The sequence below is a fragment of the Drosophila biarmipes genome, chromosome 3L (assembly GCF_025231255.1).
Source record: "Drosophila biarmipes strain raj3 chromosome 3L, RU_DBia_V1.1, whole genome shotgun sequence".
Lineage (NCBI taxonomy): Eukaryota > Metazoa > Arthropoda > Insecta > Diptera > Drosophilidae > Drosophila > Drosophila biarmipes.
The window spans coordinates 11,576,317-11,592,972 of NC_066613.1; the positions used below are offsets into that span (position 1 = coordinate 11,576,317).

At 44.7% G+C, this 16,656-nt stretch overlaps 3 protein-coding genes across 6 annotated transcripts; 2 read left to right on the forward strand and 1 right to left on the reverse strand.

The window, feature by feature from the left end:
- Positions 1-2,627: 2,627 nt before the first annotated feature.
- Positions 2,628-5,625, forward strand: LOC108028244 (protein lin-28 homolog). The gene is made up of 5 exons (XM_017099923.2): positions 2,628-2,942; positions 4,224-4,360; positions 4,841-4,989; positions 5,064-5,214; positions 5,273-5,625. The coding sequence occupies exons 1-5, from the start codon at positions 2,879-2,881 to the stop codon at positions 5,345-5,347; spliced, it is 576 nt and encodes a 191-aa protein (XP_016955412.1). The 5' UTR covers positions 2,628-2,878; the 3' UTR covers positions 5,348-5,625.
- Positions 5,626-7,846: 2,221 nt separating this feature from the next.
- On the reverse strand, positions 7,847-10,409 carry LOC108028242 (uncharacterized). 3 transcript variants are annotated; one of them, XM_017099921.3, is made up of 7 exons: positions 10,255-10,409; positions 9,984-10,179; positions 9,454-9,922; positions 9,036-9,395; positions 8,677-8,975; positions 8,292-8,617; positions 7,847-8,241 (listed from the first exon to the last, which is right to left on the reverse strand). In XM_017099921.3, the coding sequence occupies exons 1-7, from the start codon at positions 10,325-10,327 to the stop codon at positions 8,045-8,047; spliced, it is 1,920 nt and encodes a 639-aa protein (XP_016955410.1). In that variant the 5' UTR covers positions 10,328-10,409; the 3' UTR covers positions 7,847-8,044. The 3 variants fall into 3 exon arrangements, with proteins under 3 accessions (XP_016955410.1, XP_016955411.1, XP_016955409.1); XM_017099922.3 differs by having other exon boundaries at positions 7,847-8,227; positions 9,454-9,925; XM_017099920.3 differs by having other exon boundaries at positions 9,454-9,925.
- Positions 10,410-12,329: 1,920 nt separating this feature from the next.
- Positions 12,330-16,570, forward strand: LOC122819029 (uncharacterized). Of its 2 annotated transcripts, none has more exons than XM_050886720.1 (3): positions 12,330-12,649; positions 13,264-14,164; positions 16,465-16,570. In XM_050886720.1, the coding sequence occupies exons 2-3, from the start codon at positions 14,099-14,101 to the stop codon at positions 16,561-16,563; spliced, it is 165 nt and encodes a 54-aa protein (XP_050742677.1). In that variant the 5' UTR covers positions 12,330-12,649; positions 13,264-14,098; the 3' UTR covers positions 16,564-16,570. The 2 variants fall into 2 exon arrangements, with proteins under 2 accessions (XP_050742677.1, XP_050742678.1); XM_050886721.1 differs by lacking the exon at positions 12,330-12,649 and having other exon boundaries at positions 13,100-13,286; positions 13,369-14,164.
- Positions 16,571-16,656: the final 86 nt, after the last annotated feature.

The window sequence follows — 16,656 nt, forward strand, 5'->3', positions numbered from 1 at the left end:
TGCACTCTTCCCCAACTTCGATTGCATTCTGTGCGAGTGCGAGTGCGAGTGCCAGGACGCCTTGTTAATCCTGTTCCAATTACGCGCATGTGAGTGCCTGCCTTTTCATCCCATCTCGCATCCCTAATGGGCACTTTCGCTCTCCCCGCGTCCTTTGTCCTCTGGCCGGCTTTGTCCATCGACCACTGGCCATCGGATTGAGACCGGCTCAGCACAGCCAAAATATTGATTACAGACTGTGCGACGGCTGGCCCGGCTCGAGCCGCTCTGTTTTGGGTTCTTTAGCAATTATTTACTGTTGATAAAAAATCAGACTGACCCTCGCTGACCCCTCAAAACATTAGCAGCGGGCGCCCTCAGGGCTTTCCCATACTTCTTATCCTGTTTCGCCATCAATTGAGTCTTCAAATTACCATTCATTTGGGATTCATTTGCGAAATGAAAATAAATGTTAAGATTTTTTTTATAGCTGTAGACCAGATTAAAAACAGCGAGCTACAACTTTTTAGTTTATTTTTAGTTTATTTTTAGTTTATTTTTATACCAACGTTTTTATTTCTTACATTCTTTGAAGATTTATAACAACTTTTTTGTATAAATGTATTAACTTAAACTTTTTGAGAAACTTTTAAATAATTATGAAGTTTGATTTTGAGCTTTTTAAGTTGAAAAGTTGCTAAATAAGAATCAAGAATAATAATAATCAAATAAATTATTCATTTATTTATTTATTCTACTGTTTCCAAAAGTTTAAACTTAAGGTACAGGGGGGAACCGGCTATAGTGGCTAAGACTTACGGCTGGACAAAATAATAATTTAATTTATTATTATTATTTATTTATTTATTTTATTTATTGTAAGCCATATATCTTTATACAACGCTAACATAAAAACGCAAAGGAAATTAGCAAATATTGTCTTAAATCAGGAGCTTGCTGCTTATAAAGTTTTACTTTTTTTAATATTTTCAACCAAAACTTCGAATTTAGGTATATGTACCTCTGAAAAAAGAGTAAACATATAGTAAAAAAAATAATGCATTTTTTAAAATCTTTCTACCTATTTGTAAACCTTATTCTCTTACTTAGAATTAATTATTTTCTTAGAAATTAGAAAAACACAATTTACAAAACAAATTTCTCTCCAATTTACAGAATCTGATCTGATAATTCTATCTATTCAGGCCACTTTCACTCGAAATCGGGCAAGCTCTCGACAAATGTACGAACCACAACATGTTCATTTGATGCCTCCCTTGCACATCCGTCTTTCGATTCAGTTTCCGCCCTCGGATCCGCTGTCTTCGTGGCATTGGTCATCGATTCGGCACGCCAGCGGGCACGTGCCGAAATTAATTGCATGCGAGCCGGAGTCGCAGAATCAATGGAAACAGGGCGGAAGAGGCAGGCTCGGCGTTCGCAAATATGTTGCACAATGCAGTTTGGGGTGCACACTTGGTGTCGGCGAGGGGTTGGAACGCACCCAAAACTCACAGCTGCCCGGCACGCGACTGAAGCGAGGGTTGCAGACCGCCAGTTGCAGTTTAGTTTTTTATTGCTATTTTTTGGCACTCGCCAATCAGGAGAGTTCGTTTTTTATGAGCTTCATTTTTTGGAAAGGGATCTGCCTATCAGAACTATCCAGGATTCGGGGTGATCAAGTATTTCGTACATCAATTCGAAATCAGTGAGTAAAAAAATGGAGTAAACTCAGTTTTTAATTGTCGAACTACCTTTGAAACTCAATTATTATAGAAACTAACAAATTTGGGGGTCCTATTTATTTTATAACATATGTTCTATTTTAAAAACTCTAATTTTTTCTAAATTGTTAAACACAATAAATCCTTGTGGTTAAAAACAATTTAAAAGTACTGGTATAATTCTGTACCAATAAGAAAGTAACATATTTTATTTAAGTACATTTTTTTGGTTCCCCTGATGAAAATGAAGTTCAGTTTAAATGCCATTTGCCATATATTGCATATGCCTAAAATATTACGGCGCTTTCATACCTTTTTTTATTTTAAAATTATTATTTTAATTATACAATTTTAATAATAGATAGGGATAGATACCTATATTTCAAAAGATATACCTATGTTGAATATATTAAAGCAACGAAAGAAAAACTATGTAACATCCAATGACCAATTACTCCTAATTATACCTAAAAAAATATTAATTGAAAGTTAACCAGCCCATCTGTATAACAGTTTACATTCTCAAGTGTCCTGAGGGCCGCTCGGCTCACGCACTTTTTGAGTGCCAGATACAGATACGAGCGCAAGTGTGCTCGGCATTTAGGCTCTATGGGTCTATGGCTCGAAATAGATAAATTGGGCTCTCTTCCAGCGCTCTCCCCGTGTTTTCGGTTTCTCTCCCCGTGATCGCCATGTAGAGTATCTGTCAGATACATTTACGCGTTCTAAACACGCTCAACTCAAACCGAATCGAGGCGAATCCACTCAACTCAGCTCGATGTTTTCCACGCTCACCTCGCACACACACACACACACACGCCGCGTCGAATACTGTTTTCAAGATACTGAGCTAAACATTTTTCGGGCCTGCTGCGACCTTCCTAGAAATAGTCAAACGCAACGCGGAGTCAGTGTGACGAAGTGCGTCGTGCGCAGCGGCAGCGTTTTTCCCTTCCTTCCCCCCAGAAAACCCAAGAAAACCGAGAAAGTGCTGTATCTGTGTGCGTGCGGGCAGTGAAAGATACGGATACAGATACATCTGGGGCCACATGCGTGTTCGTTGGCAGGAAAACCATGCATTCACAGTGAATTTCAAACAACACCGAGTTTTGGAGCGCAAAGTCAAGCGATTTAGGTGGGAAAACAATCTGTAAAGTAAAAGGAGCAGAGCCAGCATGGAGAACCTACAGCAGGAAAACTGCCTGGACAGGAGGACCAGCCAGAGTTCCACTTCGTCAGGTTTGTTTAGAGTGGCGTGGAGCGAGACTAATTTCCAGCTAATGCACAAACGTCACACCACCCCGCCCCCGCCCCCAGAAACTTGTTTTGTGTTCCAAAAAAAGCGACAACAAATTCAATACGAAATCTTATCAAAGTCGAAGCTGATTGGCTGGGCGATCGCCCTGATATTTGGTTTCTGTTTTTGTCCGTCGGTTTTTTCTTTCTGTTTTCACGTACTGCGCAGTTCTTTATTCGCTGGCCTGTGTTTTTTTCGGTTTCTGTTGTGTTTTTGCCATTCGCTGATTTGATTTTTTATTGGCAAATGGGGGGTTCCCATGAGCCCGAGGTGTCATCAACCCCCGAACAATGACCGACTTTCCATCGCCACCACCACCGCGCCCCTCGATCAAGGACACTACAGCAGTCCACCAGAGGATTATCGCCGCCTCACTGCATTTGAGGCCGAAGATCTTCCAATTTCGCTAAGCTAATTGTTCGGGGAAACCAGTTTGCGACTTTGTGCCTATAGGAAAGGAGCAGGAAACCTTCCTGAGGATTATCCCGGTGGTGGTGGTGGTTCGAACTGAAAGATTTTCATTCAACTGGGTTTCTTATCAGACGCAAAAGAATTTCCAAGATCTTGAAAGTCCATTCACGTTGTCGGGCGGAAAAATGTGAGTGAGAAAACGCTGGAGCGGCCGACCTAGAAATGCCAGCAACCCCCGAAAATGAAAATTTTGATCAGATAAGCCAGAGCAGCCCGAGAATGCAGCGCGAGTATCGCTATATCTCGGGGCGATACTACGAGCACAAGAGGCCGTTTCAGATAGGCGGCCAGCGGAATGGGAACGAGCGAGGTGAAGACAATTTATGAATGAATGAATGAACCACACCGAACCGAACCAGCCCAAGTGGCTGGCCGAGCGAGTGTGTGCGAGTGAGATGAGCCCCTGCTCAGATAATGGAATGAATCCACTCCGCGCTGGCTGCTATTTCCAAATATGTCTTATAACAACAGCGAAACCTGTTTTCTGCCCTCAATGGGAGTTGGCATGGGACGTGGAGGGCCAAGGCGTTGGAGGGATGGGGAGGGGGAGGGTGAGCGGAGAGCCTAACCCAAGTTGAACTTGCCTCGCGGCGAATGGGGCAAGGACACAGGAGCGCGGATCCCGAGCCGTTCAGCTGCCTCTCTAACGCCGGTTCGCGGCTCATTTGAATGACAAAGCCCTCAAGACAGGGATTCCCAGACAGGATATCGAATTGAGGCCCGAACTCAAGTTTCCCTTCTATTCCCCCCAGCGAATCCTGCCAATCCCGCGAGTCCTGCGGAGGAATGCGGCTGTGTGCGCCTGGGCAAATGCAAATGGTTCAACGTGGCCAAGGGATGGGGCTTCCTTACCCCCAACGACGGCGGCCAAGAGGTGTTCGTCCATCAGGTGGGTACTACCAACTAATATAATACATAGGTTTAGATAACAGAAGGCGCTAATCAAGTGTAGGAAACATTTTTAATGGAGTTGATATCAAAACAACCTTAGTTTTAGTCAGACTTTAAATTTAAAAACTCCTTTAAAAATATACATCTTTATTTAACTTGACAATAGGATTAACTGTTTATTTTAGCTGTGCTTAACAGTTTATAAGTAATAAGAGTCACCTTATGCAGTTGGATAATACCTATTATTCACATATCTAATGAGCTATGATAGGCATAAAAAATAAATTAGTATTTTATATTAAAAATACAAAATACATGGACTTAAGTATTTAACTTAACAATCATTATTACTCCTAAACAGTTCCCCTTAAAACCTGTAGTAATAGTAATCAATTTAACAACAATGATTCTTATAGTTGGTGGGTAGGGCAGCTCTTTAATACACTTATATTAACCCGCTAACGTAACATCCTTGCAGAGCGTCATCCAGATGTCCGGCTTCCGTTCGCTGGGCGAGCAGGAGGAGGTGGAGTTCGAGTGCCAGCGCACGGCGCGCGGACTGGAGGCCACCAGGGTGTCCGGCAAGCAGGGCGAGAACTGCCACGGCAGCACCTACAGGCCACGCATGTGAGAGGCTCCCCCGAGTTCCTGCCGCGCCCTTCAACTAATTTTCCCGATTCCTTCCACCCTTCCGCCCACAGAAATCGCCGAACTCGCCGCATGCGCTGCTACAACTGCGGCGAATTCGCCAACCACATTGCCTCCGAATGCTCCTTGGGTCCCCAGCCGAAGCGCTGTCACCGCTGCCGTGGAGAAGACCATCTCCATGCCGACTGCCCGCACCGCAGTGTGGTGAGTAAATGGAACCGAATTTGGGATGAAATCGGGATCATAGCCCATCCTTTCGCAGAACCAAAACCACAGCAACAGCGACCACAGCAGCAGCAGTGGCGTCCCCGAGAAGGCAGTCCAAGAGGCCACCTAGAAGACCGGAGTGCCGGGGAATCCCTGGACCAGGGATGGTAGTTGGAAGTTTAAAACTTCTTTGACAAGTACAAAATGGAAATCTAAGAAAAACACACGCATCAAATCAAAGAAACCCACGTACAACAAAACTAGCTACTACACTTAGATATTAGAGGGGCGAAAACCACCCCGAAAACCAAACCTACGCTAAGTTTATCCCCTATTTTTATACTATATTCTAGGAACCATAGCTGCTAAGGTTTTTGACTAGAGTACAAGTAAATGAACTAAGCTAGAGATAGAGAGTATTTCGTAGTCCGCTATTCACAGTCAGAGCTTTTGCACCCTTGGGACCGACCTGAAAGCTCGCTGCTGATAAGGAAGTCCCGCGCGGCAGTCACGTGGCCACTGACAACAATGGAGCTTTCTCGGGGCAACAACAGAGTCACCATGAAAACGCAGAATCATTGTAAGCTGGCAGCCCGAAACCCACCCCCCGGCGTGCGGCCACCACCCCCGGAAAGTGAAACAGAGTGAGCAGCAACAACAAACGGATTGGGCCAGGACATGGCCAGGCGGGGAGGAGAAAGTCCTGCCTTTCTTTTTCTCTCTCGCTGGCTCTCAGCTCCTGGCTCCTGGCTCTTGGCCCTTTGGCTGTTTTTGTTGTGGTTTCGGACGGTTCGCCATCAGCTTGCCACACTTTGTTCGGGCTGGCTCGCTCGCTCTCTCGCGCTTTTCGTCCTTCGCCAAGGAAGCAGGAGCAGCATACCCTAAAGGATGCATCCCAAGCCAGCGTCGAGCTCAGTCTTAGTTGATCTCTGCCAGCGAATTGTTGTGTGCAACGCGGCGGAACCCCACATTTACAGCATTTTAACACAGAAATCTAAAAGGACCCAGTTCAAAGGCCAGCCAAAAAATCAAACCATCAACTTTAACCAAAAAACAATAACTTAGACAACTAAAAGAATTTCAACAAAGTTAACAGAGCGTTTCAGCAACAAATTTTCAACCAACCCAATAAAATACAATTAAAAATTAAAATTACAAAAATATATAAGCCCCAAACATTTGTACCATTTTTTTGCATAAAAAGTAAAAAGTTTTTCAACGCATAAGACAAAAAAAATGAAAAATGAAGGAAGCGAAAAATGCTGGCGAAAACTAAGAGTTCAAGGTTAAGAGAAAATCTGCGGAAACGCACCTTTTTTAACGGGGCAAACAATAATAAAGCCAGCATCAACTGACAATAACAATAACAAAAGCAGCGTCAACGTCATCGCATATTCATTTGGGCCAAGCCACACACTCACAAGCACACTCGCACTAACGCCCAAACACTCACTCACACAGATACACACTCACACTGAGAATTTACAACCAGATTTACTTGGGGAGCGCCTGTTATGTAACATCCTCCTTCTGACGCTGTCTCCTGTCATGTTCCAAGTCCTTGTTCCTTGTTCCCTGTCCCCGTTTCGCGCGCGCGTGTGTGTGCTCCTGGGGGTGTGGCATGGCATGCACCTCGGATTTGCTGGCCCACGGGTGCTAATTTGATTTAACTCGCTGCATGGGCACGGCATTGAGACATCGGGCCGAAGGACGAAGGACACTGGCCCGCACTCCGCCCAGCCCAGCTATTGGCAACTCATAAAAATAGGGACGCGCCGAGGTGTGTCTGTGCCATAAAGCCACATGCAAATCGGGCCCAAAACAAACATATTACGCATACGCCGCGTGCTCGATGATAAATCGACTGAATTTTCACAAAAAAAGAGGAGCAGGAGCAGGAGTTATTGGGCTGGGCCTAATTAACGAATGTGTGTCATAATGCGACAGGCGTTAGTAGGTCAAGTGGATGCGATGCTGGGCGCTTGGAGGTCGCCGCAGGTTCAGTTCGGGGGAAAAGCTCTGGCCAAAAGGGCAACCCGAGGACGAGGGGATGGGCACGGGCACGGGAACGAGGTGAGCTGAGATGAGTCGCGTTCTTCGAGAGCAAACTGTGCGACAAACGAGTGCGAGTAAATAAATAGATGGGCGTTTCTGGCCATTCACACATTACTACACATTCGTCCCGTGGCCCTGGCTGTGTGGGATAATCTCGGCGCCCCCTCGCATCCCAATTATTTTGCAATTTTATCAAATTCTCAATGTTTCCCACACTCTATACCTTTCTCTCTGGCTGTCGTTGCACCTCACTTTCACTTTTTGTTCCTTTTGCCTCACCCACATTTCGAATTGTACTCGCATTAATGTTTTGTCACTCCCTACTCTTGCACAGGCAACGTAAGAATGAATCTCTACTCTCTGTCTCTGGCATGATTCGATTAAAGAAAACGAAAACTCTAACCTAAACCAGTTAATCTAACAACTCCATAAACGGTTAAAAGTTCCAACAACACAATGTACAAAGCTAAACATGTTTAAAACTCCAAACTAATTAAACAAAAAACAATTAAAGTGCTTAATCTATAAATAAACATCACTAAATCTTCCACTTAAACTATAAAAAAGGTAAGTGTTTTTACTTATTTCTTAATATATAGATGTAGTGGTTTATTCCAACGATTCTGAGTGTTTAAACTAAGTTTTTATGCAATCCTTTGCGCACCACTTTCCACTTGAATGAATTAGTTCAATTAAATCAGACTTTTGTACATGGTTTCTTTTGCTAAACAATTGCCTTGGGGAGATCGACTCCACGACACAAAACACGAATTCAGCTATAAAGGCATCTTTTCAACGGCCACGTTCCAGGCGGGCAGGCCGCGGCACACGTATATGCAGCAGTTGTAGATATTTGGCTCAACCTTGCCCTGCTGCACCAGCGACAGAATGGAGCACAGGCTGCCCAGGTGGTAGTTGGGTTGGGCGTCCATGGTGGGCGGGTTTTCCTCCTTTCCTGTAATACAAAGACTGCTTTACTATGACTTCTAAAAGATTCAACGTATTAACTACGAGCCCACCTTTTATAATGCCATTCTTTAGCCAGGTCATACGATCAATATGTGTCCAGGGCATCACCTTTTTGTCCCCCGGCGCCAACCAAAGACTCAAGACTGTCACCGAAACCGTATCCATGTTCCCATCCAGGGCGGGCATAAGGGTGCCCACTATCGAGGGACTCAGAGCACCGTGGTAGTAATCATGGGCTCCATACAATGCACTATACAATCCCGTACCCAGCATCCGCGTGGAATCGCAACCAAAGAGGAAGACCACGCTACGCGCACGTGCACGACAAATTGTTCTTCCATTAACGTACTGCAAGCCAGAACCGTGACCTGCATATCTACAAATTGAGCCATAAGCATTACAGTCGCGTTTTCCTATAACAACTAAAAATCTTACACAAAACAATCCGCTTGGAGGGCTCGCTTCAGCATCAGCTCCTCGTTTGGCACCGTTTCAAAGAGGTGTTGCCACTGGGACAGCCAGTACTCGAAGAAGCTGCGCAACCTGCGCCCGGAGTTGACCAAATCCGCATCCGGATTTATTACACACATGCCATGTTTGATATTCGTTGTGTAGTAGCCATGCCTTATGTTTGACTTGTGATGCTGGAACAAACGCCAGAGGCAATGCAGGGATTTGACACGGCAAAATTCCTGTACGGTGATTAACTGCTCCCAATGTAGGTGGTCCAGGCGCTAAAAACAAATTCCATTTAGTTGAACTACTTTTTTTGACTTTCAAAACCTTTTGGCCACCTCATCGACCACCAGAATGGTGGGAAATCTCCTAGCCGCCAGCTGTTGGCGCTCCTCCAGCTGCGTCCAGTCGCTGGCCAATCCCTTGAGCATGTCGTACACCGATTGTATCTCATTTTCGTTGCTGGACAGTTCATAGCAGATTAGCTTGAGGTCCCCGGCATTCAGTCGGTTGGCATGCAGGGCGGCTTGGGAGAGCAAAACTCGCTGGTGAGTGCTCCATTGGTTAAGCAGGCAGAAGTCATCCACAAGAGTATTTACGACCTTGATCTGCTTTTGGACAACACCGCATTCATAGCGTTTGCCAAAGAACAGAAAGGCATAGGGGGAGATTATGTCCCGGAAGGCAGAGAGTAGTTTCTGGAAGAGATAACGTGTTGGGATGATAGATTTCCTGGGTGTTAGGTAGCAAACTCACTTGCAGGAAGGCGTCAAAGGCATTCAGTTCCTCCCAGTACTTCTGCTTAGCCTCCTTTCCCTTCATATTGAGTGGATCCACGGTGACCACTCGCCTGAACCTCTCCACCAGGGTGCTGTACTCCCGAAAAAGATTGGCCAGATTTTCGTTGGAGAATCTGATGCAGATGGGACCCAGTTGTGGGCTTCTACAGTGGCGGAGCAGGGTGAGATAAATGGCTCCATCGCTGGCTATAATCTCGTTGAACACGGAGTACGTGGTGGCGGGATTGAAGCTCTTGCAGAGCTGCAGAACACACCATTCGTCGGGCAGGCTATGACATACATTCGAAATGCGGGTTAGACCCTCATTGGGCTCCTGAGCATCCTTCAGGAAGTCCAGGTACTCCAAGGATTCTTTGGTTGGCTTCTCCGGCGGCTTCTCGCGCTCCATCCGCTGGAGATAGTTGATGATGTTCTGCAGAAACTTTCTGCTAAGGTTGGTATTTATTTAAAATACTAATCTTTGAGGGTTATAGCATGATATCCTACCTTTTGTAGTCCCTTTTCTCTTGACTAGAGGCTGACCTGATCAGCTCCTCTGTTGTGGGTCGCTGGCTTTCCAGCTCCGACGCTTCGGTGAGGTAACGCAGATCGGTGGACTGGAATTGGGCTTTAACCTGGTAGTAAATCGAGTGCTCCACATTGCCATTGCGATATTCCTCATCGGCGCGAAGTAAATTGTATTCTACAAGAAATATATTTGCGAATTATTTAAGAGCAAGCGGAATTTCCCATTTATAGAAGCTGTTTCAGCACTTACCCTTCGCCTCGGGGCCCACGTCCGCGCTGGTAAACCCGGCCAGTATCTTTGCCTCACCGCCGGCTTCCAGCATTTCTCCGTCTTGCTTAAAATTTTAATTATTTATTTTCAAACTCTGGCGGCGTCTGTGTTTTTTAATCCACAAGTTGCCTCCTCCTCCTCAGGCGATAACGATTGCCGCACGCCAGCATTAGCCAACACTATATATCGATAGGAGGCATGCGATAGGAACCAGTTCGTGTCTGTGGTATTTTTTAGGACCATATTTGAAGTGCGCGGTAACAGCCGAGTAAACCTGGAAAAGAAAACTCAATTTATCTTAATATAAATTAATTGTTATCTTAAAAATTAATATTTTCCTTTAAAATTATTATTTAGTTTATCTACAAAAAAATGTTAGGTCTTCGCTTAAATGTTTCATTTCACATTATTGTTTTTCAAGTGCTTATGGTTTTTTATTAGGTGTAAGTTATTATTATTATCATTTAATTAGAATCGTTAATTACTAAGGAATGTTAGGCGTAATAGCTTTCGGTACAACTGGAAATTCGTGGCTGCTGGCAGTTAAAAGCTTTTCTCGCTGTCACTGCTGGCCGTTCATTCATAAAAACCTGAATTGGGATGAAAGTGTGCAAGAGATTGCAGGTTAGCCGAAAAAACAGATGTTAGGGTTGCCACGCCGCCCAAGGGAGGATGAGCAGCAGAAACTGCGCAGCAACCACACCCTCCCAAAAAAGGACTCAAAAATCAGTTAAATATTCGTAAAGGCGGGTCTTGATTAGATTAGAAATAAATACATATTCCAGTCATTTTGGATAGCTTAGTTTATATCCCTGGGCCAGCCTACGCCCGTTAATGACCTCTGCCTTTGGCAACCCTAAACCACACCCTCCAGTTGCCCTAAAAAGCCTTACGCAACAACAAAAGCCAAGCACAACACACACATGTGCACAAGGATGGCCAATTATTGCAGCTATAAACAAAAAACCAGACTGTTTTTTTTTGCCATTTTTGGTTAACTTTTCAGCTGCCACTTTTTATTCGTTTTTTGTGATTTTTCTGTTTTGATTTTGTGACGTGCTTTTTGAGCTCTGCCGCTGCCGCCGCCTCTGCCGACGTCAGCTGCAAACTGCAGTTTTCTAATGACGTCTTTTGGAGGCAGCGGGAGACAACGGTGTTTAACCGTTGTGAGTGGGTGGTTCCAGCTTTAATGCTAGCCGAAAAGGCTGTTTTATTTGTAAACATACATAACTTAATTAAGAGGGAAATATTTAAAAAACTCTTAAAAACCTTTGAAAAATAAAAAACTTTGAAAATGCAGGCGGCTAGAGCGAATAATTACCGTTAGAGAAGCTGCAGCTGGTCGCTGTCCTGACTTGACGAAAGCTTCGTTAAATATTGAAATGGCGCAGCGGCAGAAGGCGTTCTCTCTCGCTGCCGCTGCCGCTGCCAACTGTCTCTGCCGTCTGCGACGGCGACGCCGGCGCTAGCATCCTTTCTACTTATTAATTTTGATGTTGCTTTTCACTTTTACTTTGTGGGAACGTGCTGTTTCAAAGTTTGGCCCGCTGGAGCAGTGTTGGAAAACAGAGGCGGGCTGGGCCCTAATTGGGAATTTCTCGGTTGATTGGCGTGTGCAAAAGCCCCTGCCCCCTCGAAACAATACCCCTATCCACCCACTCTAAGCCCGCTTACCACCCACCCAATCTGGCCCCCACTTTTAAACCACTGGCCTCTATCCTTTATGTTTTTTGGCTGCATTATTGATGTCGCTAACTCGGCACGTTCGTTGTCCTTTCCGCCTAGCAAATTATAACATTAATATTACATTAACACACACGCAGACACACTCACCCACACAAACACACACACACATGTGCATTGGGGAGACATTAAAACTTTCGCACACAGCAGCACATGTAACGAAGGGCCAAAAACAACAAGAGCTGGAGCCACCCCAAAAAACAACAAGAAAAAACTCAAAGAGAGTGTGCGTGTATGTGTGTGTGTGTGGCACACATTCCAACAGTTGCAGCAGCGTCGCTGCCGGCCACGCAGTCGGCGTCGCAGCATCCCTCTGCATTTGAGCGACTCAAAACGAATTTCGAACTCGCCGTCGACGGTTGTGTCGCTTTTCTCTTGCCTCAAAAATACTAACCTAAACAAAATAAAGCTCTGCACTAAAACCGAAAAAATATAATAAAATCCACAGTAGATAACTCACCAAGGCAAAGAAAATTCCTAAGAAGAGGCAGCGAGTGCAGGCGAACAAAAAGTTTAGCATACTTTTGTGCCCCGTGGAAAAACGCCCACGAGGCAGGCGAAAATGTATTAATCAAGTTGAGTTCGAATGACAGAGATTAGCCCACAAGAAACGACATTTAAGTAAATTAAGGTGTGGTGATTTATGCAACTTTTTTGAGGCACACACGCAGCGCAAAGAGAGGGGTGCGGGGGCTGCTGACGGGGGGTCAAAGCCACTGCACATACCTCTAAGCTAAGCCACACACACACACACACCCGCTGGCAAGCAGAGAGGCAGAAGCAGAAGAAGCAGAGGCTGAGGGCACACAAAATAAAGGATAACGACGGAAAACCAAGAAAGAAATCGAAATTAAAATATAAGCCCGTGGGAGGAGAAGGAGAGGAGGGGAAGGGGGGGAGGGGTGGCAATTTTCGGCTGTCGCTGTAATTCTACGCTCATCTCCTGCTCTACTTTGCTCTCCTTCTGCGCTCTTCTCGCCCGCCCTCTCTGCTGGCCACTCGGCTGCTCTCCTGCTTCGTCAAGTGAAAACATTTCGTTGGGGCTTCGTCAAGTTTTGTAGGTATTTTGGCCACACGAAAATACCCAGCGCCTTCATCCTGCTCGTTTTCGTGGCGAAAAAAGGAAAATCTCAAGATTTTCAGCTCAGAATCACTCAAAAATACACCGAAAATTCCTCTTAAATACAGTGAAAAGTGATACTTTAATAATAAACGCGATTGGTTTCTCGAATACCCGAAAATTAGCAGGCCAAAACGAACTTTTTTCGGTGGGTCGCGAAAGGCGTTGCCAAATCAAAGGCCACAGGATAAAACAACAAATTCCTAACTCAAACTCAAACTAAAACCTAGTCGAAGGCACTGAAGATAGCTATTTAAAGATAAAACCAACTAAAACGTTACAAAAATTAATCATACGCACCGTTTAAAAGCACCAAGTAAAAATCAGACCAAGAGGGAAACCACCAGGAAAAGGCAAGGAAAGTAAAGCACAAACAAAGGAATACAGCTCTCCAGAGAAGGACCGAAGGCAGCAGCATCAGCGAAGAACATTCTGCTGCATAAATAATACCTCGACACACGCACACGTATACGCCATATAGGCCAGGCATACCAGCAGGATACCACACACACAGACGGACGGCCAGGACGTGCTCCTGTTCTATTATTTAACTGCTTTCAACGTCAGCAGCACGTTCAACCCGACGAAAGTCGGTTGAAAGCCGCCTTCAACGGACCCAGCATCCCTCTCTCTCTCTTTCTCTCTCTCGAAGAGAGCCAGCGAGTCCTGTGTGTGCGCCAGTGTGCGTGTGCTTGTGTGTGTGACAGCAGGAGCGACGTCAACGTCAATCCGCTCAATATTTATACATTGAACCGAGGCTCCTGGCCCACGAGTGTCGCGGCCCTCGCACGCAGACGCTCCTGGTCCTCCGCTTGGGCCCAAAATAAATAACATCTGACAGCTGCCCGGAGTCCTGAGTCCTGAGTCCTGCACTTAACGAGCAAAAAAGCGTATAGCGATACCATTTCCCCCGGAAAACATCAACCAAACTGAACGCGATCTTAAAACGAAAACAAAACAATGGGCGCCAAGGAAAGTGTCGAGGCAGCCGCCAAAATGAACGCCGATGGCTGGGGCCATGTGGAGGTGTGTATTATTTATAAAAAGCAAAGAAAACAAACTATAGCCCATCCCTGAATTCCGCTCCATAAATTTCCAAACTACCAAATGGAGGGGAAAAGTTTTAAGGCCCAGAACTATTTAAAAGGTCGTAAAGCTAGCTGTGTATATTATGTTTATGACACGTTTAAATAGGGGAAAGTTCTGAGTTCATCTATGTTCCTTACGAAAGATCTTAAAACATTTTCTACCAATACCTTTACTAAATAAATTTATAATTTGAACTAGTTTCTTTTTATTAACATCGTAGAAATTTTTTAAAATTTTTTAATATGAACCTGAAATGAAACAGTTTATTTATGATGGATATAGAATAAAATTCAAAGTAGGTAATGCTCCAGAAGAGTTGTATCCCCAGTTTATATTCTTACATATCTGGGTCTTGTACCAAAATTGTTTAAAAAACGATCAATAGCTCAACTAAAACAAGCCTCAAAATTTGTTCCTATAAAAAGTCGCCAACTAAATCATTCTCTTACAAAGTTGCCCAAGACTGCCACAACCAATCTTGATTCTGTGAGGAGCAGCCCCTTCAGTTCCTCCCTCCAAGGCGAGAAAATCCCCCCTATATCGCCAACAACTTGATGATCCATTTCGGTGCGTCCCTCGTCGCCCCAAAGTGTGTCAGACAGACGATCCCAATTGCAATTCTAAGGGGAGTGGAGGGTGGCGAGGCGAGAGTGGATTGATTTTAAAAATACATTTGACAACAACACGTGCGGCCAGCACGCGAACGGAGAGCGCCGAGAAGGCAGTTCCATTTCCCCCATTTTCCCTTGCCAGTTTTCCATTTCCCCCTTTGTTTTCACTCCCATAACCACTCCGGATTCCCATAGACCACTTCCCATGGTCCACTTGACGCTCGCTCGCCGCTCCGGCATATCTGCCAGAGATCCGATCTCTTGGGCGACCCGAGAGCCACATGTGGGTGGCACGGCGCTCGCGAGACGCCAAGAGATCCGCATCCGAAAAGAGACCAAGTCGCCGAGATGAAAATTCGTTTTGATTTCGATTTCTTGCGAGTTCGGGTTAGTTGAGTCTGCGGCGTGCATTTGTGATGTTGCTTTGGCTTTTTCAAGAGCCCGTCAGCCCCGATCCGCAAACCGCAATTCGAACCGCTTCGGAAGCCGGCTACTGAATGGCCAAGACCGATTCGTAAACAGGTGTCTGTGCGTGTCGTCCTCTGGGTCAACTGATGTAAACAAACGTGGCTATTCGAGTATATAAGATATATATAAACCGCCGTCTTATGGCGATCGAAATGTGCTTCTATGCGAGTGAACAACCAATGTGGCCGGCATATGGGCCAGTCTGTGAATATTTATAACATTTAATCCACGTAAAAATAAATCCTACTCCATCTCACCTCAGAATGCGCGCTCGTCGGGGAGTGCAATGCCTGCTCGAGGGGTCCACGAAAATCAAACGTGAAAACATCAAAGCACATTTTCCGCTTTTCATCGTTAGGCTTGCGCTGTGCATCGCTTTTGTTTTTGACACCTACACAACTTTTGCGGCGGCCGCGGAGGGAAAATGTTGCTGCACTAGCGTTCGCACCTCTCGGTCTGGCCTGACGATAATAAACCGTGGCGTGGGTTGCTTCAACGCTTTGATATTGCAGAGCCAAGCTCTTAATGCCTGAAACTTGTTGTGCAGCCTTCGTTTTGGATATTTTGAGTTTTTCCATTTTATTGAAGCTTAAAGATAGTGATTATTATAAGTCTTCAACCTCCCACTGCTTTTTAACAATTACCCAGAGATAATTTATCTTAAAAACGTCTTTTGAACGTAAAACTTTTACAGAAGAAGTAAAAAGCTTAAGAATCCATACACAGCTTCTAGTATTCCATTAAATTAATTTCTAAATATTGTTTTTTTACACTAAAAATAACTTAAAATAATTGTTATCAGTAATGTTTAAGCTAACTATGTTGTTTTGCGCCTACAATTAAGACGATTAATATTTCTGGGCACAGTATCTTCAAGTTTTTGCGAAATAATTATAAAATGTAATGTTAAGGTGTAAATTGAAGAATTATCTATCATACAGATAAAATGTAAAAAAGCGTATAAATATAATTTAAGCCCAATTTAAATTATATTTATAAGCTGCCAAGAAAGTACGACTTTAGGGATACTATTGAAGTTACGAGTATATGCCTGAAGGTTGTCCAGACTAAACTGATTTAAAGACAAAATCAAATGCCAATAATACATTTCTTAATAAATTATTTAAAGCATTAATCATAACTTTTCTTCGTTTTCAGCGATCAAGTCGCTACCACAACCATCGGCACAATCAGCGCTCACAGTCGCTGAACCGCGGACAGGCGCTCTCGCAGGCGGACGTGAGCGGCATGTGGTGACATCGGGGTGCCTCTGGTAAAGGTGAGTGGCTACCCCATCCCCCAATCCCGGCCAGAAACTAATCGAGTCCCATCCCGCAGGATCTGCGCCTA

Bases quoted from the DNA above. Each gene is read 5' to 3' on its own strand.
- LOC108028244 (XM_017099923.2), top strand. From the start codon at position 2,879: ATGGAGAACCTACAGCAGGAAAACTGCCTGGACAGGAGGACCAGCCAG. The intron at 4,361-4,840 runs GTGGGTACTACC...ACATCCTTGCAG, and splicing joins AAGAGGTGTTCGTCCATCAG to AGCGTCATCCAGATGTCCGG. The intron at 4,990-5,063 runs GTGAGAGGCTCC...TTCCGCCCACAG, and splicing joins AGCACCTACAGGCCACGCAT to AAATCGCCGAACTCGCCGCA.
- LOC108028242 (XM_017099920.3), bottom strand. From the start codon at position 10,327: ATGCTGGAAGCCGGCGGTGAGGCAAAGATACTGGCCGGGTTTACCAGC. The intron at 10,180-10,254 runs GTAAGTGCTGAA...TATTTCTTGTAG, and splicing joins CGTGGGCCCCGAGGCGAAGG to AATACAATTTACTTCGCGCC. The intron at 9,396-9,453 runs GTGAGTTTGCTA...TATCTCTTCCAG, and splicing joins CCTTTGACGCCTTCCTGCAA to AAACTACTCTCTGCCTTCCG.
- LOC122819029 (XM_050886720.1), top strand. From the start codon at position 14,099: ATGGGCGCCAAGGAAAGTGTCGAGGCAGCCGCCAAAATGAACGCCGAT. The intron at 14,165-16,464 runs GTGTGTATTATT...CTTCGTTTTCAG, and splicing joins ATGGCTGGGGCCATGTGGAG to CGATCAAGTCGCTACCACAA.